The following is a 25962-nucleotide window of genomic DNA, read 5'->3' on the forward strand; positions in this document are numbered from 1 at the left end:
CCACAGGGAAGACTTGAGGGAGACAGACTTGCTTAATCTGGTAAAAAGGCTAGTGAAGGAAGCTGATATCAACCCACATGTAGTTAAAGGGCGTTTCCAGAGCATAAAATCCAACACCTGGTAGTACAGATGCTGAAACTAAAAAAGCACTGCTCTCAAGTTTGGACCTTAGGAACTCAGACTGGAGCCCAGCATATATTTTTGACCAGGATCATGATTGTGCAGTACCTGCAGAGCAGGGGAAATGTCAGCCTTCAGAAATTTTTAAGATTATTAGGCTATTCTGGTTTTGGTGCTACTTCTGTTCCAAGCAGAAGGCTGGACTAAGCAACCTCCAGAGGTCCCTTCTGTTAACATTTTTGTGAGTCTGTCTTAAAGCCTCTTTTCTGCTGCTATATCTTTTGATCTAACAAAATGCTACTTTTCTCTCTAGCCCTTGCCTCACTATCACCTTCAGATCATCACAGATCTAAGAGGGCTGCTACTGCTGTCAAATCAGGAAAATCACAGTTGAAGATCTTCCCTTCATCATTGCCTCTTTTAAATGGGTGAGTCTTTTCACAGAAATTCTCTGTGAAATGTATTCTGAACTTAATTTCCTAATTCCAATATAGAAAAGCATTTGAAATTAATCAGATTTAAATAATGAGAGAGTGCTCACAAGCACATCAAATTATATGCTTAACTGACTTGCTGGATAAGAATTTATTGGAGTAGTTCACATTGTTTGGATTTTTCATTATGTAAGCAAAGCATCTCAAACTTAAAGATGAAGTTTCTTGACATGACCAAGTCCCAGTTAAGTGTGCTGTTGTGCTCACATCTCTGATTCTAATTGTGCTACCTACCCAGTTATGCAGTCTGCTCCAATCACCTAACAAAACTTGCCAGATTGAGCTTTGACATTCCTGAGACAGGTAGGATGTGAAAGACTGGAAACATCATGGATTTGTCACTTGTTCAGCTGTTTCTGTACACCCCCCAGACCTTCCCTGCACCTTTGAGAACAGTGACAGTAATATATCCTTTGTCAAGGAGCTGCAGGACCTCATGAATCAGCTGCATAAAACACAGGAACCTGGGCAATTGCTTATCCTTTGTCACCTATGGGCCTGGAAGAAATGAGGTCCTTGGCTGGGAGAGGAGATAAAAAAATGCATTATTTAAAACTTGAATGCTATCTCTGCAGAATGAATGTTACTTTTTTTTTCTTTTAGTGGCAGGAATCAAAGAGCAGTGCATGCATATTTTAGACACCTTGGACTGAAACTGGCATCCTCAGGAATGCATCTCCTCCTGCTGCCTCAGGGAAAAACATAGTCATTTAGGCAGATCTGATTCAAAATGAAACTAGGGTGAAAACTGGAGGCTAGGTGAAAAATGGAGGGAGCTAAAAATTTCAAATGTGCTGTTATTTTAGCACTGACCGATTTTTCTTCTGTTTCAAATCATTTTAAGCAGAGAAGAATAAAATAATGAAATTAAAATAGAGTTGTTAATGACTTCCAGACTTGGGGTATGGAGGCCCAGGTACTATTTGTGGCTCTGCCACAAAACTGGCTGGGCATGTCATTTCAATCCTTAATGTTATTGTTTCCAGCCTGTGAAATGGAGTCTGTAAAAATGACCTCTCTGATAAGCTTTTCAAGATGTATAGAAGAATAAGAAATATTATTTATTATGTATAAGTATTATCTGAAAATATGTCCCCATGATTTTTTTATCAAAATGTTATGGGAAAATGTAGTATTATTTTTAAAAATATTTTCAACTTCTCTGTGGGTGAAGAAAATTTAGGAACCATAGTATTTTAAAGCATCGTTCATTTTAGAGTAGATATTATCTTATTAAAGGTTGTCTTAACTTGGTAATCAGCATCTTGTTTACAAGGGAACCAATTTCTTGGAAGAAGACAAATGCTTCTTCCCTTTGCCTCCCCCAATATTCATGTGTGGAGCAGACACATTTGGACTATCCAACTGTTTATTTTTTCAAGTGTCTTCTCAGATATGCCCTGCTGTGGAGGTTGTCCACTCATAGCTGCAGTATAATGAGTCTGCATAGAGATACTTCCTTTGAAAAGTCAGAAATCTGTAAGACCAAAAAAACCCCATGATTCTAAACCCTTAACAAGATTCCTAAGCTTGTGTTCCTGCAGGGAATTTCAACTTGGAAAAAATAAGATACTGAAAAGTTCTATGTTACTGGATTTTCAGAGAGAATCAAGCTATTCTTTAGAGTTTTATGAATGGGATTTTTGTTTTGCTTAAAAGCAACCAAATAACCCTCTAAAAATCACCCACCTGAACTCCCCACCAATATTATTTGTCTCAGTATAGTCTTGTTTGTTATCCTTCATCTAGCCTTACTAATATTTTTGTTCAAGGAAAAAATACCTTTCCAAAACAAAGCATCAACTAGTTTGGTTTTGAAAGTATCAAAAACCATTTGTTAAACTAAATATCCCTTATGTTTTTTCCTTTGCCAATGCTGAAAAAATGTAAAGTAATTTGCTTCCCCCAGAGTTTCATTCTTCATTCACAATCTTTTATCTGCTCTGCAACATGCTGACACCTTTATAAGCTGTGTCCCTAAAGGGAGCAGGTCAAAGTGCAGCACTGTTTTCTAAGTGGCTTCTCTGCTGGGTGCCCAGCTAAAACCTGTCCATTCCAGAGGCTGGTGGGAGTGTGGGAATGTAATCCTATAAATGCTTAAATAGCTGAGAGCCCTAATCAGGCAGGTGAGTGGTTATATTTTGTGCTGTGGCCCTCTACTGTCTCGTTTCTTATGATCTCAGGAAAATAAATGGAAGCTGCAACTCTGAGATGAAATTGAGCTGTGTACTTGCAGGTATGTGAGATTTTGGCTGCCTGATGCAGGAGCAGCCCTTGCAAGTCCTTCTGTTGTGCTGCCACCTCGTGACACTCAGGGAGGATGGTGCCAACACAAAAGATGCTCAGAATGAAAACTGCCCGTGTTACTGCTGAGAACCACAAAGCAAGTAATGTTCTCTGGAGCTCAGACAGACGCTAAAAGGCTGTAAGGTACAGTTTCCTATTTTGAGGTACAGTTTCCTATTTTAAGGTACAGTTTCCTATTTTAAGATCTATATGGACAAAACTGGCCTGTGGAAAGGGGAGAGCTCTGAATATCTCTGGCAGGAATGCTTGTATTGGGCAAAGGCTGTCTGTCTGAATTTTTCATCTTTATTCTCATCTCATTTGAGAAAAAAAAAGAGAATTAAAAGTTTGTTGGAAATGAAAAAAGATAAGACATTAAATAGAAATAAAAATACCACCAGATCCTGGCCTACCTCACTAAGGGTTGAGTCATATGCTTGTCATCTGTGCATTTCAGATGTCTTTTAAGATGGATCCCCCCTCTGAGCTATTCTTCCACTTGTGCAGAATAAAGTATAAGCCATGTAAGCCATGTGCCTGATTCTGACGTTTTTTTACTTTTTTTTTTTTCAGTAGCTCTGTCAATGCTCTGAGCACAGGTCCTGGTACTAGTTTGTTGCTACATGTCTGGATGAAGGGGGCAAAGCTCTCATGTTACATTCTGAATGCATGCAGGTCTCAGACTTTAGGTTTCTGCTTCCTTCAATAACTTGAGGTATCTGTGTTGTGACTGATGTATTGAGATACAAAACAATTGTTTAAGCTTCACCTTATGACTGCTGTCTGTTTTCTAGACAGCTTAGCAACTCTTGTTCCTGAATAATCCTCCATGTGAAGCTCGCCATTCACATTTCCCTGCTTACAGCCAGGCAGTTCTTGAGGGCAGTGATCCCAGAGACGCTGTGTCTGGGCTGGCATCCTAACGTGCAGCCTTGCAGAAGGAACTCTCTGGTTTGTCAGAGCTGAGCCACTGCTCTGCAGCCCTGCAGTGGCACAGCAGCAGAAGGGGATCCTGTGTGACATGGAGCTGCTGAGGGGCCTGTTGCACTTCCCTCTTGTGGTGAGCCCCCCTGCAAGGTAAGGACTGCATTCTTTTACCAGTTCCTCCTTCACTGCATGTGGTAGCTACCTCTGCTCTGACAGCCCTGCTTTCAAGTTCTGCTGAATGCTCTGAGCTCCAAATGATCACACAGCCAATGACTAGTTCCTTGTTGCTCTAATTTACCCCCTTAACAAAGTATTTTCTACTTGTGCAGTGCTCAGGTTTAATTTCAGGACTAAAATTACCTCTCTGATGAGCAGCAGCAATTTTGTGTATCCTTATTGGTCCAGTTCCTAGCACAAAAGCAAACACTAATGTAGAATCTGGCTATAAATTAAGTAAAGATGAAGGATATTTTTTTCTTATTTACTAGCCTAGAGCAGGGTTGTTTGAACACCCTAAAAGCAACAGTCCCCAGGGAAGCTACTCAGCTTCAAGAATTGGTTTTTTTTTTTTTTTTTTTTTTTTTTTTTTTTTTTGTTTTTAAATCAGAACATACCAGGTAGTAAAACTACTGTTTTCATCCCCATTCTTTTAGTCCAGAATTTTGTATGACATGGCAAACAAAATGCAATTGGAGAATTGGTTCTATGAATAAAGAATTGAAGAAAAGAGAAGATACCTGAGTCCAGCTCACAGTGCTAGAAGAATATCTATAGCAAAACCAGGCTTATCCATGAATAGGGTGTGACAGCATATTGAGCCTGGCTTATTAGGCACTTGCAGGTACCTGAGCAGGCGTGGCTGTGGGAAAGCAGCCTTCCTGGATATGTGCAGAGACTCTCTGGGAGCACAGCTTACTGAAGAACAAGGTCACAAGAGCTGGTGTTTATCAGTAGACTTGGAAGCTGCAAAAAAAACAAAAAGCCAAACCAACCAACAAAAAAAAAAAAATAGTAGTTAGGGGACATATCAGAGCTGAAAAAATGTCTGCTCTCACACTTGTGTTTGAAGGATCTTGTTTAATTTGTTTAGCCTGAACTTCAGGCTCCCTATTTCCTCTAAGATGATGAGTGTTGCTGTAGGCTGTGCAAGCTACAAAACATCCTTGCAGAATGCAAAAGGGATGTAAAACAGGAACTAGGACCCATTTATGAAACTTAAGAAAGTGATGTTGTCTGCAGAGATTTTGATGATCCTTCTGCAGAGAGAACGAGAGTAAATCTTGCAAGGAAAACATAAGAATAAATCTTCCAAGAAAAGCAGGTCTTGGTCAATGTGTGTTTTGTAATTACATCTTGTAGTTTTATCTGCAGCTCTCTGTGAGAGCGATTTTCTGATAAAGACTCTGTCTTAAAGTCCAATTTTGCTTTGCAAATATTAAAAAAAAATCCTGCAGAACTTCTGTATCACGATAGTTTAATTCAACAACTTTTGAGTTGATAAGAAAACAATGAATTCCTGTAGTGGAGAACTAATCTGAGGTACAGGAGGGGTAATGCCATTGGTATGACAATTAAATTTTTTGCACCAGTCTTTCAACTTCCTCCATCTCATTAGACTAGCATGGATTCTAGTGTGGAGATCATGTGTTCAGTCAAGTTGCCTTAAAATTTTCCTGCACAACACTTTTCTAGTCAGTAGGTGACATTTAATCAAAATAGCAGCTTTCCAGAAGAACTTTCTTTTTGATACTTTTTTCCTTCTGGGAAAAAATATTCTATTTATTCTGTTCTTTTTGGGTCTGACAATTTCAAACAAAAATGTTTTCACTTTTGTTACATACCCATTTTACAACGAGGCTTCTTTTTTCTTGTCTTTTTAAAAGTTGATGCTATTTTATTGACTCTGGAATAATTTTGAGATTTATTTATGCACAGAATTTTTTAAAAGTGTAGCTTAAAATTATTCAGTGTACTTCTGTAGTACATAATCCAGTGAGTCCCCCTGACTAATTTTAACAAAGGCAAAAAAATGACCAAAGGGTGAAGCTATCAAGCAACTGATTTACATGTGCTGCACAATGGTTTGTAGGAAACTACCTCAGGATGGCACAGATTTTGAAAGACTGAAAACCACTGTTGCAGTCCAACATGTAAGATTCAGGCCATTGGATACACTTCTGTTGGTTCCTGTTAAAACAAAAACATTGGAAAAAAGTCATTTTGATGAACAGATTTGTGTCGATGGAGGGAATTTGTTTCCAATGAAACATTTTGAAATAGCAAAATTCAAGTGACAGATTACCCTTACTACATGACAGTGCTGCTGCTGATGGAAGGTGCCAGCTGAGGGCCAGGGGCACAAAGGAGCAGCTGCAGAACTTCTGACCTTGCTCAGGTGGAAACAGAGGCAAAGGAAATGGATCACTTTCCTAAGACAATTAGGAGCTTGACCACAGGACCAGGGCACACTGCCCTGTTCTTTTAAACCCACAGCCATGGTGCCAGGGTAGTGTGGGATGTGTGGGGCTCCCAGCACAGGCTGGGAGTGCTCAGGTGCAAGGGATGTGGGCAGGCAGGAAACACTCTCCTTGTGGATACACTGTATGTCTTCACCAGCTATGTTTCATGATTTCCTCAGCATGAGCTGCATTTAAGGTAAAGCTGCAGTTAGTCCCCCGTGCAGGTGCACAGACAGGAGAGTTACCTGGCAGTCTGCGCGCCGTGGCCGTGCTCCGGCTCATGGCGCCTTCTTCCCCTCAGGGCCCAGGGCCTGGGCAGGAGGGGCCCTGGCTCAGCTGGGGCTGCCTGGCAGCACCAACAGAAGCTGTCTTTTCCTTCCACCCCCCCAGGGCCTGGACCTCCAGAGGAGACCCAGGCCAAGAGGTGGGGTGGGTACAGGTGCTGCCCCACGCCTCCCCTGTGCTGTGCCCGGGGAGAGGAGCTGAGCTGCTCAGACCCCCCGTCTGCAGCTTCCTTGTGCCTGCTGCTTTTGCCTCTTTGGGAGGATGTGCTGAGGGAGCTGAATGCCTCCTTCATCGCATATTTCAAGGTTTGCTGAGAAAAATGATGAGTGAAAATGATGGTTAAGCAGATGGTTTAAATTTCTGCGTTGCCTTTCTCTGCGGTTTCTCTGTCAGCTTCCGTTCTGCCACTGAAAAGAGGGGAGGAAAATGAAACACAGCCGCTTCCCTAAAGAAATGAATAATCATTCTAAGAACATTTTTTAATCAACTTTCTTTTTATCAAGAAAAGATGATAGATTTTAGCAAAAAAGGCAAAGAGTGGGGAGAAGCCTGCACTAATTCAACTTTTGGACACTGAAATGTTGAAAGGAACATATGTTTCACTTGCTTTTTTCTCTAGATTGAAGGTTACAAATGTGCAGCACAAAAATTTATTGTCTCAGCAAATTCAGTTGAATTTTATTTTTTATGTCTACAAGGAGACAAACCTGCAGAAGGGAGAAATACAGACTTTTCACCAAAGCCCCATCCCGTTTCGGTTTGCAGTTGGGCTGAACTCTGAGTGCTCAGGCAAGGCAGGGGCACAGCAGTAGCCAGAGGATGTGTCTGCTCTTGCTGTAGCCAGCCAGCCATTTGGTGAATGTAACACAACTGAAGCATAATGCACGTTGTGTTTTTGGGGAAATCTGCATTAACTGACCTCCAGACTCAGGCTGAAGTACTGTGATCCTTGGCATTCTGAACCAATCAGATAAATTTGTGTGTCTGGTATTGTAGATATAAAAGCATGAATCTGGGTTTTTCCACTTGTGTGTGGAGACAGAAGTGGCAAAGAAGAGAGAATTTTGGCAAGAAGCAACATGAGGGACAGTACTGGATGCTGTGAGACAGGTGGGTCTTGTAGCTACAAGGATCTGGGTCTCTGGATCCTTGTCTCAGAACACCAGCTGTAGGTCTGGCTCAGGCAGGGCACCATCTCCACTGGGCCATGGATCTCATCACAGTGCTGCCCAGCCAGATGGCAGTTTCCAGTGGTGTTGGTACAGCTGGCTCCTGGGAGATTCAGTGCCCTTTCTAGATGTCTCAAACAAAGTGAAGGTTTCTTTGAACTAGGTGCCCTGACATAGATGCAAATGCAAGTGGAAAACGTCTTTTGTTGTTGTTGTTGTTTCCCTGAGACTGTAGGGAAGAGGACAAAGAAGGATTTTTCTTCCCATTTTTGTAGGTGGAGGAACATTACAAAGGGGTTTTTAGCATAAACAACCCAGGCTGACAAAGGGTGTTGTGGCACTGTTTCTTACTATGTGAACTGAATGTTTGCCTTTAGCCCTTGAATTATTTTTACTACAGATAATTTGGTTATATCTGTTTTGCTCCAGTGAAGCAGAGATTAAGAGGGTGGGCGTGTTGAAACTGGACTTTCAGGCCCATCAACAGTTAGTGTATGAAAAAGAGAAATGGTACTTCCTCTGCTGTGGCTCTCCTAACAGTTGTGTGTCTGCTGGAGTTCTGACATCATCTAGTGAGGAGGTACCACTGGATTGGGAAGATCTCTGGGTAATAAACCTCTTTAACCAAACAGCATGGCAGGGCTGCTGCAAATGACCATCTGTGCTTTTAAAGTGGCAGCAAAAGGGTGGAAATGGAGTGCACTTAGGCTTGGTTCTGAGTTAGGAAGTCTAAGAGAGTGGTGTTCTCTCTGGATTGGTATTAATAGTCTCTTCTGGATCTCTGTTCTTCTGCCATTCATTTCAGCAGTGTGGGTTGGGCTAGGTTGCAGCTGGAAGTGGATCAGCTGTTATGTGAATGGCCTACAGCAGGAAAGCAGCAGATGTGTTGGCACAGAGCTTCAGAGGCTGCAGGAGCTTGCTCAGCCTGTGCTGAGAGCTGCCAGAGGCCCCGCAGCCACACCAGTGCAGCAGGGGCTGTAAGTGTCTCTGGGGCTCGCTGAAGTGGCCAAATGCAACATTCACTGAAGCTGCCCCGAGTGTGCACAGCTCCGGGTGACCTTGCATCTTCTTGGAAAACACTCTCTAAATTATACTTAGTTACCTAATGCTTTCTAAAACCTGGTCAGCTGAGAGGCTACTGTATGTATAGACTGGTGCAGAGTCTTTTCCTTGGGATCTAAAGTATATTTCTGTTTGCTGCAAAGCTACAGCTCTGCTTAAGTCCTGGTATAATGTGTAAAGGGATGAACGGAACCCTCATGATTTTGCTGATGCCTGTATTCCAATACAAGACATTCCCCATGAGGGATGAGAACTGTCCTCTGAGATTGCTGTGTGCCAGGAGCACCACTGCATCAACAGAGTTCCTGTGGAGTACAGGCAATTGTTATCCTGGCTTATGATTTACAAGGAGTCTTCAGCCTGGATTAACAGCACTTCATGCAACGAAGTTGCAGCTTGGTTGGAAGAGAAAGTTGGTTAGTTTTCCTTCTGAATGCTTTTTCAAGCATGTGAATAAAGCAGATGTTAACAGAAAACAGGTGGCTTTAACCACCTAGGGTAGAGTCCCCTCAGGTTTCAGTCACTGTAAGGTCATGATCCTGTTGGTTCTCAAGATCACCATAAAATTGCTGGGGAGAAGCTGTTGGAAACACTTGAATTTCCCGTGTAAAAATCTTTAAACTCCACCTCCCCTTAAAAAAAACCAAACAAACATTATAAAGCCTCTCAGATGTGTTATTAGGGAGAACAAAAAGGCAACTAGACAACTGAGAAGTAATCTTCCCCCAAGCCCCTATCTAATCAAGGCTCATTTATCTTGTCAGTGAGCTTATAGTGCTTGTTTGCCTCTTGATCTGAGTAGCTGCCTTGACCATTTCAGTAAAGAGGTCAGGGACACAGAGTTCCCCTTGCCATTCAAATGTATTTATTTTAAGGGTGCAGCATTTGAGGAAGGACTACAATAGTTGCCTGACTTTGGCCATAGATTGTTGCACAGAGGGCATGAGCTTTGTGGTGCTGTATTCCGGTAGTAGTTTTGTAAGCCTTAAATTTAAAACCAAAATTAAACAAATCCCACTCCCCTTCCCCCTTGTGAATATGGTACAGGGGGGGAAATACCTGGTTACTCTTAATGCAGGGAGAAGAATGCTGTGCCTTCCAGATTTGTGTGTTAGCTGAGCTGTTCTGAATTGCTTTTGGAGCTTGATGGCTCCTAAGCTGTGGCTCATTTGCTTTTCACTTCTGCTTTCCTCAGGAAGTAAGTGCAGCAGCTAATCAGGTGATTCACAGTGGAAAGTTTAAAGAGCAGGGTGGGAGCTACTGCATACCCCAACATGCCTAGAAGGGCAGAAGCAGCAACACTCATTTCTCTGGATATGGTTATTGACTGCAATAGGAGCTACCGCATCTAGGAGCCCAGGTATGTCAAGAGACTGTTTGTGAAAGCAGACAGAACAGAACCCAATATTGGCTGGCACTGGTATATTTTGATAGGATTACTTTCAATTAGTGAAAGATTCAGTTGAAGTTCACTCTAAATTGCAGTGCAAAGACAGTTTTCTTTAGGAAGTGGTGGAATTCCCGTTTTTAGCATTTACAATTATTAGCTGTCATAACTGTGTTCATTCAAGAGTCATCTTGGCTGCCAATGAAAGGAAGCAAGCATAAAAGAATATCACACTGGATTTTGGGATGATCTGAGCTGTGTGTTTCCGATAGTGCACAGAATTCTGGAATATAATAGCCAAGAAAAGTATATTAGAGAAAGAATTTTTAAAGCTGGTAGTCCTAGAACTAGGGGTCTGATTTTTTTTTAGTATTAGTATGTCTCTTGTTATCTGAACAGTTGAAGTAAATAAGGAGGCCAATTGCAGTCTTTATTTCTTGTTCATGTACATTTAGAGATTGCCATGTACGCTGAATTAACATTTTTTAAAGACACTTACTGTAAAAAGGGGACCAATTTTGTCCTGAATTTTGGTATGAGACTTGATTGTCTTTTGGTCTTGGTGCAAATTGGGATTTTTTTTACCTGAATGGGATGCTTCTATGAACTGCTGAAGGGGGTAATCACAGATAAATATAATTAAAATGTCATTTAAAAATCATGTTGGTTCAGCTAGTAAGCTGTTAGTAACAGTATTCTGCTGGTCCTTCTGCCAGTTTTGGTCAGGCCTTTCTTCCCTTCTGTCTTTTCAGTCTGGAAAGATGTAACCACATTGCTGTGTGATTTCACACAAGCTTTATTTAGAAAAAAAGGGAAAAGACATGATTAAGTTCCATTTTCTTTCTGTAACCTGACACTGCACTCTGAATGATACTATCAGATTTATTTGATTAGTCTTCACTTTTATATCTTTTAAAATATTTATTATTTAGATTTTACTTTTTGTATCATTATGATACTTATCAAAAAGTATCTTATCAAACTTAAGAATCAAAAAACTTATAAAAACTGAAATAAGCTATTAACTTTCACTGAGGATCAGAACAAGTGGTGGAGTGTACAAGAGACAACATATAAGACTTTCAAAATATCTAAGTTGTCCTTAATACCAAAGATATTTGAATGATGAACTATGTGATTTTGTGGTTGGTCTAGAAGAGTAATTGTCCTCCCAGATAAATAGAAAAGTAAAAGGATTTAAAAGTCCTAATCAAATTCTAGATGCAAGAAAAGGCTTCTATTGGAAATAATATTTAAAGCATATCGTGCAAGTAGAGTCAACAGAGTAATACTGGAGTGCTGATACTTAGTCTGACATGGCTTTTGTAGTCTAGATAGTTGGAATAAATACCAAGGAATATCATCATCTTCCTTTTGCTTTCATGTAGTTTTGGAGATTAAAGTGTTTCACATACACTTTAAATGTCTCACATAGCCTGTTACAAGCTGATCTTCACTGAGGAAGTTGTTTGTGAGTAACTGGTTGTAAGAGTTTCTGTGGAGCTGGGATGGACTCTTTCGTTACAGGGATTCACAGAGTGAGTGAGAGGCTATCCCTGCTTGCTCTAACTGTGCCACCAAACAAGAAAGGCCTTCTCAGTCAAATATAAATAGAAAGAGAAAATTGGTAACCACATTTCCTGGGCCATGCAGTGCAGCTCAGGGAGCTGACTCATCAGACACTGACCTTCATTTGAGGCCAGTGGAAGCACTTCATTTCACCTCCCCATGATTAATTCCACCATTTATAGAATCCCTCTGTAAAACACTTTGGGCTTTTCTGTGCAGAAGACCACGGTGAATGTAGGCACTGGAGTGAGTTACTTGTAAACGTTGATTTAGGCTTGGCAGAGGAGCTTCCAGGGTGAGGGATCTCCTTGAGGAAGAGAATGGCTTTCCTATTTGGGATGCGAGTTGAGCCTCACTGAAAACATAACTGAACTATGCTCACTGCTAGAACAGCACCCAGGCTTTCTCAACCAACACACTCACAGCTTCAGGATGACTCAAGTGGGTCAAAATCCCACACCAGAGTTAAGTATAACATATGACAAATGTAACTCCCACACAGTCATGAGGAACAGAGTCTTCCTGTTTACTCTGTGCAGTCACCACACTTTTTCTTCTCATAAGGCTTGTTGTCTTAATACAGATAATTAAGGAAAACAACACAGCAGCAAAACACAAAATGTTGTGGAGATAGGAAGTTCCAGACTGACTGTTCCTTGGGGACCAATCAAAATTATGTGGGCCTCCATCTCCCAGCAAAGGACAGAGTATGGGCTGTGGTAAAATAAGCTAGCCTGTGCTGCAGTATGAAGGACCAGCATTTGCATCAAAGCACAAATGTCTGCTGGGACCATCATCTTGCTGCAGGTGGTGTGGTGCACAGTGGTGGTTCACAGTGACAAGATAAATGCCCTGCCCTTCATCTCTGTGGTGCAGCGCTACTGCAGGAGTGTGGAAGTGAGACTGGTTCATCTGGCACGGAGTGGGCAGAATGCAAGTAGAAAGCTAGTTGTGTAACTGATGGATGAAGAAGGAAGAGAATCCCAAATGTTGTTTTAGTGTTGGCTCATAATTCTAAGCCAGGCTCATAATACTGTCTTTTAAATTTTATTTTCATGTATGTATGTGTTGGTAATGCAGATCTGACTCAGAATTTTAGTTACATTTGCTTTTTTGGCATTTTTATTGAAATGGTGGAATGGCAATCAAAGACACTGTAGAGAAAGAACCTATTTCCCAGAAATGAAGGTAGATTAGTGTTTTTCTTTGAGAAGCAATGATTTTTCAAATACTCTTTTGAGCTCTTAAAAAACAATATATATGGTAAGCAAAGTGAGCTACATTCATCTTGGTGACATCTCCCATCTGCCCACCCACACTGTCATAATTTGTCCTGTTGTAGTCTCAGGAGTGGTCAGACAATGACCTAGACTCCAGTAAGCATGTGGATGACTCTGATGGAAACTGGAGAAGCCTGATCTCCTTTGGTGTAAGTGCTGTCATGATGTAGGCTCAGCATAGCAGGGTGAGCTCTCAGGGGCTGTGGCAAAAAAGTAGGGCTGAGTGAGGCCCCAGAACACTATGGATGAAAAAATACCTGTAAAGTAGATGAGAGGACTTGGGGTAAGATGAAATTAAAATCACATTTTAATTTTGATAGAAATGAGAGTGCCAGAAGCACCATGCTCCTTCATTGCAGCATATCCACTTCAGTTTATAGGATCAGCAAAACAAGCAGCGTTGTTGTGAAAATACCTATTGTACAGAGCTGTACATCTGCCACAAAGAGCTGAATGTTGCTGCCTCTTGGGGCCAGAAGAGCTCTATGAGGAATCTTCGGCTTTTCCACACAGCTGCTATTCCAGATGGGCTTCAGCCCCACTCTAGGTGGGGAATATATCAGTGATGTGCAGCTAGGTTTAGCATCCATACCCAATGAAATGTGTAACCTGGCTCTTAGTGTTCTTCTATGGCAGATCTGCTGATAGTAATAGTTAGAACTTTTACAATTGGGGTAGCTGAGGTATAAGGGAGAAGGCCTGCCTCAGTGGCAAAGCTGGGGCTGGAATCCAGATTTGTTGTGTGGTTTACTGGTTTGTTCTGCCAAAGCCCAGATGAGTTGTATAGCACATGCATACATCTCATAGAAGAGAGCTTGTTCATGCAGTTGCAGGGTAGTAATGTTCTTGTCCAGGAGCAGGTTGATTTGCCATTAAAATTGGAAAAGAGTCAGGGACTGAGAATGTTTCCATATTTCTAAACTCTACCTCCAACAGTTAAAACTGTCAGTGTCTAATTTCATGGTTGAGTTGACTGGTAAGAGGTGTAAATAACACAGTATATTTATCTGGTCTCCTCTCAGCATGGACGAAGCAGCTGAACTCATGTGTCAGCTGGAGGAGTCACCTGACAATGCAGAACAGCAGGAGCAGAGCCCTGATGATGGAGACACAGCAGAAGTGCTGGAGCAGCCTGCACACAGCGAGGATGAGCAACCACACAGCGAGGATGTGCTACCCCAGAGCCATACCCTCCTGTGGGAGACTCTGGGCAAACAGTTTGTAGAATATGAACAAGTGACTCCATTTCTCATCCCAGAGGAGCAACAGAGAAGGCTGCTAGAATTTCTTCCCCTCTTCTTAAAGGTTTGTTCTCTTTATTGCCTTTGGTGCAGGTGACAATTAGAGTTTCTTTTGCCTTATCCATTCTGTGGTCACCTAAACAGCAAGTGTAGTTAACGGAAGCAGGATCCCTTTAGGTGATAGATTCTTTTACTCCATTGGGAGCCTCCTCTCCAGCGTGGCAGCACAAAAAGGCCTTGGGTCTGTGTAAGCCCTGCTCAGCAATGACAGCAACATCTCTATTATCAGCCCTGTGTAGAGCACAAATCCAAAACAGCCCCATTGAAACCAGACCAGCCTCTACCCCAGACCAAAACAGCACACTTCCTCTTGAAGGTCCATGGAAAACAAACATCCTTAATGCTTCTAGGGTATTATTCAGACCAATGAACAAACCTTGCTATAGAAGATTATCTCTCTAAACTGCTTCTTCCTGTCTTCATAAGAAATGTATTGCAAACTTTATGTGAAATTCTTCCATTGAGGTTTTCCTGCCTCAAATTTACTATTAAATTGAAATTCTAAAATTTCAATGTTTGAGTTCTATTAGAGCTTTAGTTTTTGAATACCATGTAGTGAGCATGAAATAAACAAGTTGTGGTGAGATGAGATTATATACAACAACTTTGGATTTACTGATCCTTAACTAAGTATGAAAAGCAAGAATGCCTTTAATGTGCTGATAATTTTTGGAATGAAATTTTCAAAGAACTGAGAAAGCAGAACACGGGTTATAAAAGTTATAAAATCTTGAAGTCTTAGGAATTAAAATTTGGGCCACATAGCAGAAAATTCTCACATGTCACGATAAATAAGCAAAAAAATTTTAGTACCAGTACTTTAGGGTCAAAGGACAGTTGTTCCCAGGAGGCAAGATGAATATTGCTGAGGGACTGGCAGTGTTGTATATATGCATATGCATCAAGTGTTTCCTTCTTGTAGGGCTGAACTTCACAAGCCTTAGGATTGGAAAATCCTGATACTGAATTTCAGTAATGCTTGAAAAAAGGGACTTCTAAATTCTCAAAGGAAACTTTGCTACTGAATATATTCATAATGGAGAAGTTAATTTTTCATTAGCTTAACACTTGATTTTATTCCCTAGGTGTGAGATTCTTTCTCTACACTTTTCTTAGATATGCTAGTGGAGCTTTGCACTGCTTTGTAGGCATTTAGGTCCAGAAGTGTGACTAGAGCATTTTGGCTTTGCACCATTCATTTAAGAGTACATTCTGGAGGATCTTGCCCTTTAGCTTTTAGTCATCAAGTCCTTCCCCACATGACTTTTACTCCCTTCATATGCCAGCCTTCTGCTGGCTTGGGGAAATGCATCTCAGTTTGAGTGGTACACGTTGTGAAGTTCTTACAGAAACCACCCTGTTTAACAATGGGCTCTGTGTGAGTTCTCTCCCTCCTTGGAAGGTTTTTTCTCCTGCTTTTACTTTCCTGTTCTGATCATGCAGATGCCAGTGCATCTCTGCCTTTTTGTTTTAGTGCTTTAGCTCTTGCTCAGCTGGGTGAAGAGAGGGGTCACCAAGCAGGAGACACCTGGGGTGTGGGGGCTCGTTACTCACTGCTGCTTCTTGACGTAGAAGGAGAAGGTGTGGGAGGAAAATGTCAGCCATCTGCTCGTGATTCAGGCCCTGGGCTGGGAGTCATTTTAATGTGCCTTCTGTATCTTCCCTCTTGGTGCCTCAGAAAGTATCAGAATGTTCTATAACATGGCTGGTTTCGAGCTAGCGTCTCTCCGTGAACTATGGAATAGGAAGGGCAGATGGGAACAGCAGACACAGGGAACTCATGGCAGAATCTTAAATATTTAAGAGGAAGAGAGAAAATCAGATTACTTTGATACAGTATTATTTGAGTTTCCCCTAAAGGCAGACATCCTACAATGGAGTCATGTTGATATGCTCCCAGATACAGGTATTCTGTAGGCTCAGACATGAATATGAAATTAAGTCTGTTCCTAAACGACAATGTATTCTAAAGATTGGTGTTTGGCCCTAAGGAAGAGCACTGACAAAATCAAATCAGGACATTAGTGGCCTGTTTTGTAGGGAGATGGACTAGTAGCATTGCTATGAACATTCGATTACTACTTTCTGCTGTGTAAGGTCTGAGCTTCTAAAACTTAATCCTGCTCATTCTGTTAGCAGAAGAGTGAGTATAGTGAGGCCTTTCTGAAGTGTAAAGAGGATGCTCCTCTTTGAGGAAGAGGGGCAGAAATCTTGCATTGCTTTCTTCTGAAAAAGGGCATAACTTAATGACATACATTGTGTATTTTTAAGTTACTGTAGGTTTCTTGTCATTTTGTTTGCCCAGCTTGCGTCTGCTCTTTACAGATATTCCCTCCCTTCTGCATCACAGGTGGACAAATTGGTATATCTTGCTCCTGCAATGGAGTGTCTCTGAAAGTAACTTAGGGTCAAAATCTAAAAAAGATAATTTGCTTTTAATATTATTGACTGATTTATGAAAATTAACAATAGGCACAATGTGCAATTACATTTCACTCTTGTAGCACAGAAAGAAGATTTGGGTGCATTTTACTTATTGACTGCAGTAAAATGAAGTAAAAAGTTGGTGCTTGCCTGATTACTGAGAGGTGACTGACACTTGGTCCACAGGCTGCCATCTGTGATGAAAGAAAAGAAACTGAAAGCCATGGTAGGGAAGGGAATAGTATTTGTGGAGGATCTTCATTTACGAAGAGTTGTACTGATTTCTTGGCAGAAAGTACTATGGGATGTCTGATCCAATTTTTTTTAGGAAGATATATATAATTTTTCTTCCTTTAATGATTGGGGCTTACAGTGTGATATTTCAGAGCTTCTAAAAGGAGATGACTCTTGTAAAGAAAAATTTGCAAGTTTGCTGAGGACAGAGATATCTCAGACTGGTCTTTAGAGGTGAATGCTGAGCTGTTGCTAATACATAAATGTGTGCATCATCAGAGGTTTTATATAAAAGAACCTGGCACCTGGTTCTTGGAGGCTGGTTGGGTGCAATAGTATTAGTCTGCTGGAGTATTTTCTTTATTGATGTTTAATTTTTTTCCCCCAAAAGCAGGGCTAAGACACATAAGAAGGGTTTGTTTGTCAGACTCAGGGAATCAACAAGTCTTCCTGTTATTTATCTAGTAAGTTTTGTACTTAATTGCTTGTCTGTTCTTGAACAAGGGAGTTATAAACCTATTCATAAATTGTTTATAAACTTGTCTATAATTTTGTGTCTATTCAGGCTGTTTGTCATATTTTTAAGGGGGCTAGCATAGAATTTTTGATACAAATAATCAGCGACATAGGTTATGACCAACATTTACATTGTTTGGATAGTATTCAGTACAGAAAATGCTGAAAAAGCTCTCTAATAGGTGCATTGCATGATTCAAAAGGTAGTTCCAGCCTGACTTCTGTATCTGAAGTGTCATCTTCCTGCCTGTCTGAGAAATACTGCTTAATGGATTATTCTGACTACTGAATTTTATAGAGGAATGTTAGCCTTGTGCTCCTTTACTTATGTTTATTCATTTTTGTCAACCTACCAAAGACATGATGCGTCAGAGACTTAACAGTTGCACTTGGATTTCAGGCCTGGGAGCAGTCTGCTGGAGTAATTGTATTCCCCAACATTCAGCTGTTAGCCAGTGAGGTTTCCAAGCTTCTGACTAAAGAAATTAAGAGGAACCTCAATGGAAAACCTGCAGGTAAAGATCCCATACAATTTCCACTGGATCCAGTTATTCTGGAAATGTGTGTCTTTCAGTTGTACTCTGTGCTGGAAATAAAGGGGGACCAGGAAAATGCTGTGTAACAAGCCAGATATTTTAGTAGGTGTGAGCTAGCACTGATTTGAGGTGGTTGCACTGAGGATTTGGCCTTGTATGCCATGCTGATCTTTAGTTTGGAGCTTCTGTAGCTGGACGTGTGTAATGTATAATGCAGATGAGAGTGAAAGAGTAGGTTATACACTATCCTGGGGAGCTTTCTTAAATGAGAAAAACATTCCTACCACATATGGCTTTCCTGGTGGCTGTTGTACATTCTTTGTGCTGTCAGCTGCCAGGCTTCATGAACTGAGTTGGTATTCTTGGTGAAGTTTGTCAGTTTGAAATATGTAGTTTACATGAACTGAGCTTGATGCTGAATCAAAATCATTTTACTTTTTTCTGTTTACTTTAGTGGACTCCTGCTACTGTAATTTTGATAAATTTGTCAGATCTGTGATAGATAAATGCATAATGCATAGATAAAGCATAAATGCAGTGTTTTCATCTTTCACTACGGAATTAAAGTTTAATGTTTTTGGGATAACAGAAGAGGCTCGTGTGGCTTTGGAGCAGTTGCTTAAGCAGAAAGGGGAAGCAGGAGATGGCCATTTGCTCCTGAAATCAGTGTATCTGCTCTCACAGACTGACTTGGTAAGAGAAACTATCACAAAGCATGTTTTCCATTTTATTTCAGAGGAACTGTGTAGGTACAGTGGAACACCCCAGTCTCTGTATTTGCATTGTTCCTAATATTTTGAGTTTGAGCATGCCCAAGGTATACAGTTAAAGGACACACCACCTGGTTTGTAGGCCAGGCTTTTCTAAAAGATAGAAGTGACCATTTTGTGCTTTCTGATACCTTTTTAATTTTGGTTGTCAGATGGCTGTTTTTTCTAATGTTTCCCTCCCCACCATTGTGTATCTTTTTGTGTATTCTTTATCAGTCAGTTTGCATATCAAAAAGATGAATAGTAAAAATCTGTGTGGTAATACAGTGGTTGACTTTTCAATCCTGATAGTCTCTCACTTTGAAGTGTTTCACAAACTCTACTTGTACAGCCATCCCAAATGCAGACTGGCATCAGGAGTACAGCCTGCTGGTGGCATCTGTGGCGTGTTTATCCTTGACATTTAGTAAAACAGTTTGTGTTAGTCTTTCTTGTTCAAAGACACACAAAAATAAAATCTTACTGTCAGATTATAGCGGATATGTTCTGTATCATAAGGAGCTCTATAAAATTATATATATAGCTAGTCACAACATGATGTTTCTGATGTGTTTTTCACAGGTTTAAGACGTTGCCATTTTTTATAGCACACATACAAAACTTCATATCACAAACCTCATTCTTCTGTTAGTTTGGTGCTGATTTTTGTTATGACTACTGTGTGCCAAACACACACACTGGGACTTCTCTGGAAGTTCTATGCAGCCATACTGAAGATGAGAGGAAACTAAGTACTGAGAAACACTGTGAAGAAACTGTCGCTTGCATTTATAAAACCTGTAATGAGAAGTGTGTGCAGTTATTCAATATGTTAAAAAGTGAAGGCATTATAGGTAAACTGCTGCTATTCTGAATCAGGAGGGAGTAGAGAATTCATGCTTTCAGCATTCCAGGCCTCTCTAGCCGCAGAGTGTCCTGGAAAGTAATGGTAAAGGGGGCACTGTCTGTCCCTGGCCTTGCTGTTGGTCCAGCTGCTAGTTAGTTTGCAGGCTGGTGCTTCACTGACTACAGGTCTCCATATGCAGGACAGAGTACTGCCAAAGCTGTAGTTCAGCTGGAGCAAGAAGTCCTGGGAGCAGCTACAGCAACACAAAGTGTATTTTATTCTGCCAATGGATTTCACAGCCATGCTGTGTGACTGCCAGTCTTGTGTGCCCTAGAGCACCCATGAGGGTAAAATGCCCAAGTGGGTCTTTCATCTTCCATGACTATTCTGAGTGTGTAGGAACACAAGGAAACTGTCATCAGCTTCTGGAGGAGCTGATTGTATTTTTCTTCTTAGAGGACTATGTGGAACATTATTGGATCTGGACTCCCAGCTGCTCTGATGCAGTGCCTGTACCTGTTCTTTACTGTCCCTCTGAAGAAAACCAGTGATGACAGGGAGACAAGTGAAGATGATGCCCAAACTCAGGAAATGCTTGTTAAGGTGAGATGTGCATTTGGGGGTTCATTTGACCTGGGTACTCAGATGTTCACTTATGCTCTTAGTTATGCATTTGATTCAAACTGCCAAAAAATCTGTAAGCTTGGACTGCAAAATGTTGAATAAGCATCAGGAGCCACATAAAAACTATCTCATATTTTTTTTACTAAACAAAAAACCATGACTTTATCTGGGAAAATCCATTAAGAATATCTTGGTGGTAGTTTTACTTCTTCATTTCACTGCATCCTTTCTCCTGGCATTAGTATCAAACTTACCATCTTCCCCAATGGGTTTTTCTTCATCTCCTGAGTATCTCTAGAGGTGTTTATTGTAGCTGATATTTGTTTGCTTTTCAGATAATGCTTAACATGTACAAAGAGGAACAAGGCATAGAGGAACTGCTGGCAGCTGATAAACTTCAGTCATTAATTATAGCAACTTCTTCTCTGTGGGACCAGTGCAGCCACTCCTGGAAAGTACCTACAGGCTGTGTGCTAAGAACAATTTCAAAGGCTCAGACCAAAAACAGTATTGTGTATCTACAAGGTTTGGCTTCTTCTTTCCCCATCACTCCCCTGAGAATGAATTACCAAAAGGAGTCTCCCCAGGATAGATTACATCATCTGTAATCTCCCTTACATCATCCAGAAGTCAGCTGCAAAGCATGGGCTTGTGACTTAGTAGAGAGGAGCTTTATTTAGTACTGATAGTCATCTGGAAACTGAAGGATTTTTAACATAAAAATACCTCTAAAATACAGGCAAGAGCCAGTCCCACTTAATCACACTGACATAGGCAAGAGGAAGATGTATTATGTTTTTTCTTAAATTGTGTGACTCAGTCTGTGGGTCTGAGCTTCATGAACACTAAATACAAGGCTGGAGTGAGAGTAATGGTATCTTTTGGACAACAACAGGGGTGGTTAAGCCCTCTCTTCTTTCTAGGCTTTATTAGTTCAAGCAATTTTTTTTCTTATTTAGAAGTACAAAGGTCACAAGTCTCAATTTCTTAGAAGTGAAAAAATAGTTTTATAATGCACAAAATACCATCAGTTTTCCATGTCACAGAGTAAATGCATATAGATGTTTTTATCTTTTAAAATAAAAGACTTGACTTCCTGAGTGAGATGGAAAGAACTATTTGGACATTTTGAAGCTGCCCTGGAAGGACTGGCCATGAGATTAGACAAGAAAAGTAGGCTTCATTTCTCAAAGTGAAATGTGTGTACCCCATTGTATGTGCTTCAGTGAGCAAAGAATGAATCTGTGAACTCTGCACAGAATGTGTGATTGACTTAGTATGAGACAATTAAATCTGTTAGTTTCTGCTTACCTTGTGCTCAGACAGCTGGATTCACTATATATGAATTTTGGTGAGTTGGGGGGTTGAAAGCTTATACTCCTGAGCTTAACTCAGTTTCTGGTAGTAAAACAAAGAAATGAATGCCTATTTTAAAGCCAGCAATGCTTCTGAAGTGAGTATGATATTCATACATCCTCTTTCCTTATCTTTGTAGAAAAACAGTTATCTGACTCCTATTTTACTGGGGAAATAACTTCAAATTTGTTTAATTTTTGTTAGTAACTTTATATTTGTTTGTCAGTTCTTAAATACCTTCTGTATTTTTTCTACAGCTGTTGACTGCATTAAAATAGCTGTTCAGAATCTCTTTACATTGGCTGATACTCTACCTGCTTGTGATGTGTGTGAAGCTGCCAGCATTGTGTTGTGCTTTGTGAAAGATTCTTATCCTGTATCATCAGCTTTATTAACAGAGTTTGAAAATAATGATGGCTACCAACTCCTGCTAAAAATTTTACTCAGGTAAGAGAGGCTTCTAGTAGGCTTCTAGAGCATGGTAAAGCTTAATTTTCAGAATGCAAAGTGGTCTCTTAAAATATGAATCACATAGGTAACTCTGTGTGGATGCAAAGCATTGCTATATTAGGAAGGGAAGCAGTGCATAACTTTTACTACTTTAGCCATAACAGAAGGAGAACAGTATAGGGGAAGTTAGTTTGCAGGTGGAATGGGGACTTTTTGAACACAAGACAAAGGTTCTTCATCAATTAGTCTGCAGAGGATGTAGGTCAGAGACATTTGTCTCAGTTAAGGTGAGCTTTTAATCCAGGAATGCAGTCAGCTAGGGAGGGAAATACTATCTCCTTGCTGGGCAAAAACAAGCAAACAAAACCCACCCAATCCTAAATCTGAGATGTTTGCGTTCTGCAGAACCCAGATGAGCATAAATCAGGAAAAATCCCCACTAGTTATCCTAATCCAAAGTAAAAAGCAGAATCTGTTGCTCTCCTTGTCACCTTTGTTGTTGCACCAGGCTGAGTTTCTTTATCATCTGAAGAGGGCATTTCCAGATGTTTTTGTTTCCATTCTGGATTTGCCTATTGTTGTAGTATTCATCGAACACTTGGAAAACTTTGGTCCCTGAACAATGACTGGGGTGGGGAGGGTATTTTGTAATTTGGATCTAGAGGATTGTAAATTGAATAATGAAGTCAAAGATATCTCTGAGTGACTATGCCAGTTCATGATTTTTGACTGGCACAAAATTATTAACTTATGATTGGGAAAAAACAAGTTTTTCTGGCAGAGTTTTCTTCAGTTACCAGAGACTGTCTAGATTTCTCTTGTAAATAAACTGTGTTTAAATGCATATTTCTGATTAAATTCTAGACATGTTAGGGCAGGAAACATGGAATCCTTTTCCATAAGGGCTATGACTGTCCCCATCCTTTTCAACTGATGTAACTAGGCTGAAGAGACAGAAATAACAGATGCTTAGGGCTTCAGATTAGTCTTCATTCCCAGCACATGCTGGCAGAAAGGGATAGATGGAGAGTTCTTTCCAGAATGTTTCGTAGGAGCAGGTACCCTCTTCTCTGATGGTTAGAACTTTTTCTTCAGATAAAAAGAATCTTGCTAATAGCATTCTTTGAAACAAAGCATTTGCTCTCTTTTGTTCTTATTCATGTTTAGGTGAAACCAGAATATTTTGTTGTTTTCTTCAGAGATTTTTCTAACCTAACTGTATTAGTCTATTTCTCTGCCTCTAACCCATGCCCAGATGATGCAGTTTTCCTTAAGAATTGACCCATTTTAGAATTACAGAATAAGATGATGTGCTAAACAGCTCTCTGTCCTTTGACAAACTGTCACTTCAGTCTATGAACGATGGCAAATCTGGGGTCACATTTCAAAGTATTTCCTTACTTAGGAGAGACCTGACAGCTTCATGTCTGATTCACAAAGCTCAGGCAATATAATATTTTTCTGTTCCTCAGGGATAAGATTTTTCTGTTATTTATCTTAGTTAGTGAGTCTCTTATCTTGCCAACCATATGTCCACCTTTTTATATTAAGTGTGTTTTAATTATTTGAATTCTCACAAAGTTTAAATTTTTATCCCCCAAATCTGACTTGTTTTGAGTTAGCTTTTTTTTTTTTTAAGGACATATAACAGGACTAAGTTAAAACATTTATCTTTTTTGTTAACAAGACTCTTTCAGTGTCACTTTAGTTTCCTTCAGTCTGTAGGTTTTGTTCTGATTCAGTGTGCCACCATGGTGTGGATTATTCTGTGTACGCTGTGCCTGATGATGTATCCAAAGTGTTGCATAATTAAGGCATGAATATATGACTGTCCTGAGTTTTATTCCTAGATGTGAAGGTTTGCCGCAAAATGAAGGAGATCCCTATCTGGATGAGATCTTGGACATCCTGACTTGCCTTACAACCTGTGGAAAAACTGAACTGAAAGTTTCTGGCAATATTGTGCACCCACAATTGCCACACTTTGATTTTGAACGGACACAGCCTTCTGGTATGGTATATATGTGTGTGTGCGTGCACATGTGGCTGGCTAGGTGGGTCATAGCAAATTCATTTTGTGTCCTAATATGGAGGAAAGGAGTATGATGTGGCATCTTCAGATCTATGTGTCAGAGCTGCAGGAGCCTGAGTGCCACCTATATCAAACTGAAATGACCATGTTAGCTCTGGCATCTTATCCAAGCTCAAGAATATGCCTCCCATTCACATCCCTCGTGTCTTTTGCTCTCATTTCCACTTTCAGATGATCTAACATTACAATTAGGATGCTTGCAGACTTGAATGACACTCATGTAAAAATGATCGCACCTGGGTTTTTTCCACACAGGAATGACAGTGAAAAACCTCCAGCCTTTCCAGGTACTGCAATCCATTTTCCAGAGAAGCAATGATCAGCACCTGTGTGGAAGAATCTTGGCAGCCATTGGTACCATATGGGCTTGGGACAGCGTGAACTTCTTTCTTCTGGAATGGACACTGCAACCTATCAACCAATTCACTGATATCATTCATTTCAAACCACACCCAGTCCAAGTCCAGTTCTTCAGACTGGTGGAGTCCATAGTCCTGGACCTGTCCTATGTTCCCCATGAGATTTTGAAGAAGGTTCAGTATTTGATAAAGGAAAACATAGTGCCATTCTGCACCTTAGCAGCTCTCCAGTGCCTTCTCAGCATGACCCAGAAGGACCTGTTATTTAGTGACATTTTCCGTGACTCTGGGCTCTTAGGCCTACTGCTGGCACTCTTGAGGAAGGAAGCCAAGATCCTGAGGAAATCAGGTACGACTTAATGCCACTCACAATGACCATTGAAGTAGGCAGATCAATAAGAATAATAATATTTTTCCACAGTAAATTTATGTGGTTTTTATACTGAGTAGCTAGATTTTGTCTTCAAGCCAATTGGCCTAAATTTGACACACAAGCTGGGTCCTCTCTGAAATCTTTGCTGTTTATTTTCCTGCTCACTAGCCTAAATAGCTCTGGGATCTTCTTTGCTAGTGTATGTTGAATTTTTCTGGGTGGTACCCTTCAGCCCACACTTTTAAACAGGCCTTAATTTGGGGTTCTCTAGAATACAAGCTTGAGACTGGAGCAAGAAAAATACTTCCTTCCATTTCCTGTATATTGTAACATAACTTTTAATATGCTGACAGCTGGAACTCCTCTGCCTAACCCGAAAGAAGGCACTGAGAAGGAATTAAATGTTGTGATGCTGAAAATGGTGGCTGCCCTTACAGCAAGGTCTGTGAGGAACACGGGTAAGGAAATACACATGACTGTGTTACCCTCATGATATTTGGTGGTAAGTGGCCATGGTCTTAAGGAACATCAACAATTTTTTTGACTTCTGTGCTTCAGTCAAAAATGGAGGAAAAAAGCAAGAAGTGTAGGAATAACTGTTACACTAGGAAGAAATGTGACAAAGGTATTCTCATCCTGCATAATAAGCTTTGTCCCAGTAGTTAGCTTGTTTCCTTCATCCATGTGCATACTCCTGGAATGCTTATATAGGATGCACAAACTTAGCTTGTAGAAAAAAAGTGTGTGTACTTGACTCTTGTGTATCGCTTGTTGATTGGATCAGGTGCATGCTGAGGAACACTCCTATGTTTGTGTTATACCTAAAAATTTATACCTGTTGGTAGGGAATCTTGTGGAATACAGTAGCACAAGAGTGAACACTATGGAGTACAGGAATCCACTCAATTCACTCTTGAACCCTAGAATCATCATGTTTGCAGCATCTTGCATGGTGTAAATATATTTTCAGAAACTATCAAAAAGTTCCCTTCCTAAATGAAAGAGATGCTTAAGCTGAAACTAAGGTGTCTTTTTATTGTATTGGGAACCTGTAATCTCTGAT

The 25962-nt window shown here is 40.5% G+C and overlaps 1 protein-coding gene across 1 annotated transcript in view; it reads left to right on the forward strand.

Moving 5' to 3' along the window:
• Positions 1-10087: 10087 nt before the first annotated feature.
• Positions 10088-25962, forward strand: part of WDFY4 (WDFY family member 4) — a 112011-nt gene continuing 96136 nt past the window's right edge. Inside the window, exons 1-10 of the mRNA XM_030950981.1 lie at positions 10088-10162; positions 14061-14343; positions 17914-18028; positions 18639-18742; positions 20102-20248; positions 20605-20794; positions 21883-22072; positions 23926-24086; positions 24423-24875; positions 25253-25357. Of these exons, the coding sequence (XP_030806841.1) occupies positions 14062-14343; positions 17914-18028; positions 18639-18742; positions 20102-20248; positions 20605-20794; positions 21883-22072; positions 23926-24086; positions 24423-24875; positions 25253-25357 (1747 nt within the window). The 5' untranslated portion in view covers positions 10088-10162; position 14061. The remainder of the gene's footprint in view (positions 10163-14060; positions 14344-17913; positions 18029-18638; positions 18743-20101; positions 20249-20604; positions 20795-21882; positions 22073-23925; positions 24087-24422; positions 24876-25252; positions 25358-25962) is intronic.

This window comes from Camarhynchus parvulus, chromosome 6 (assembly GCF_901933205.1).
Source record: "Camarhynchus parvulus chromosome 6, STF_HiC, whole genome shotgun sequence".
Lineage (NCBI taxonomy): Eukaryota > Metazoa > Chordata > Aves > Passeriformes > Thraupidae > Camarhynchus > Camarhynchus parvulus.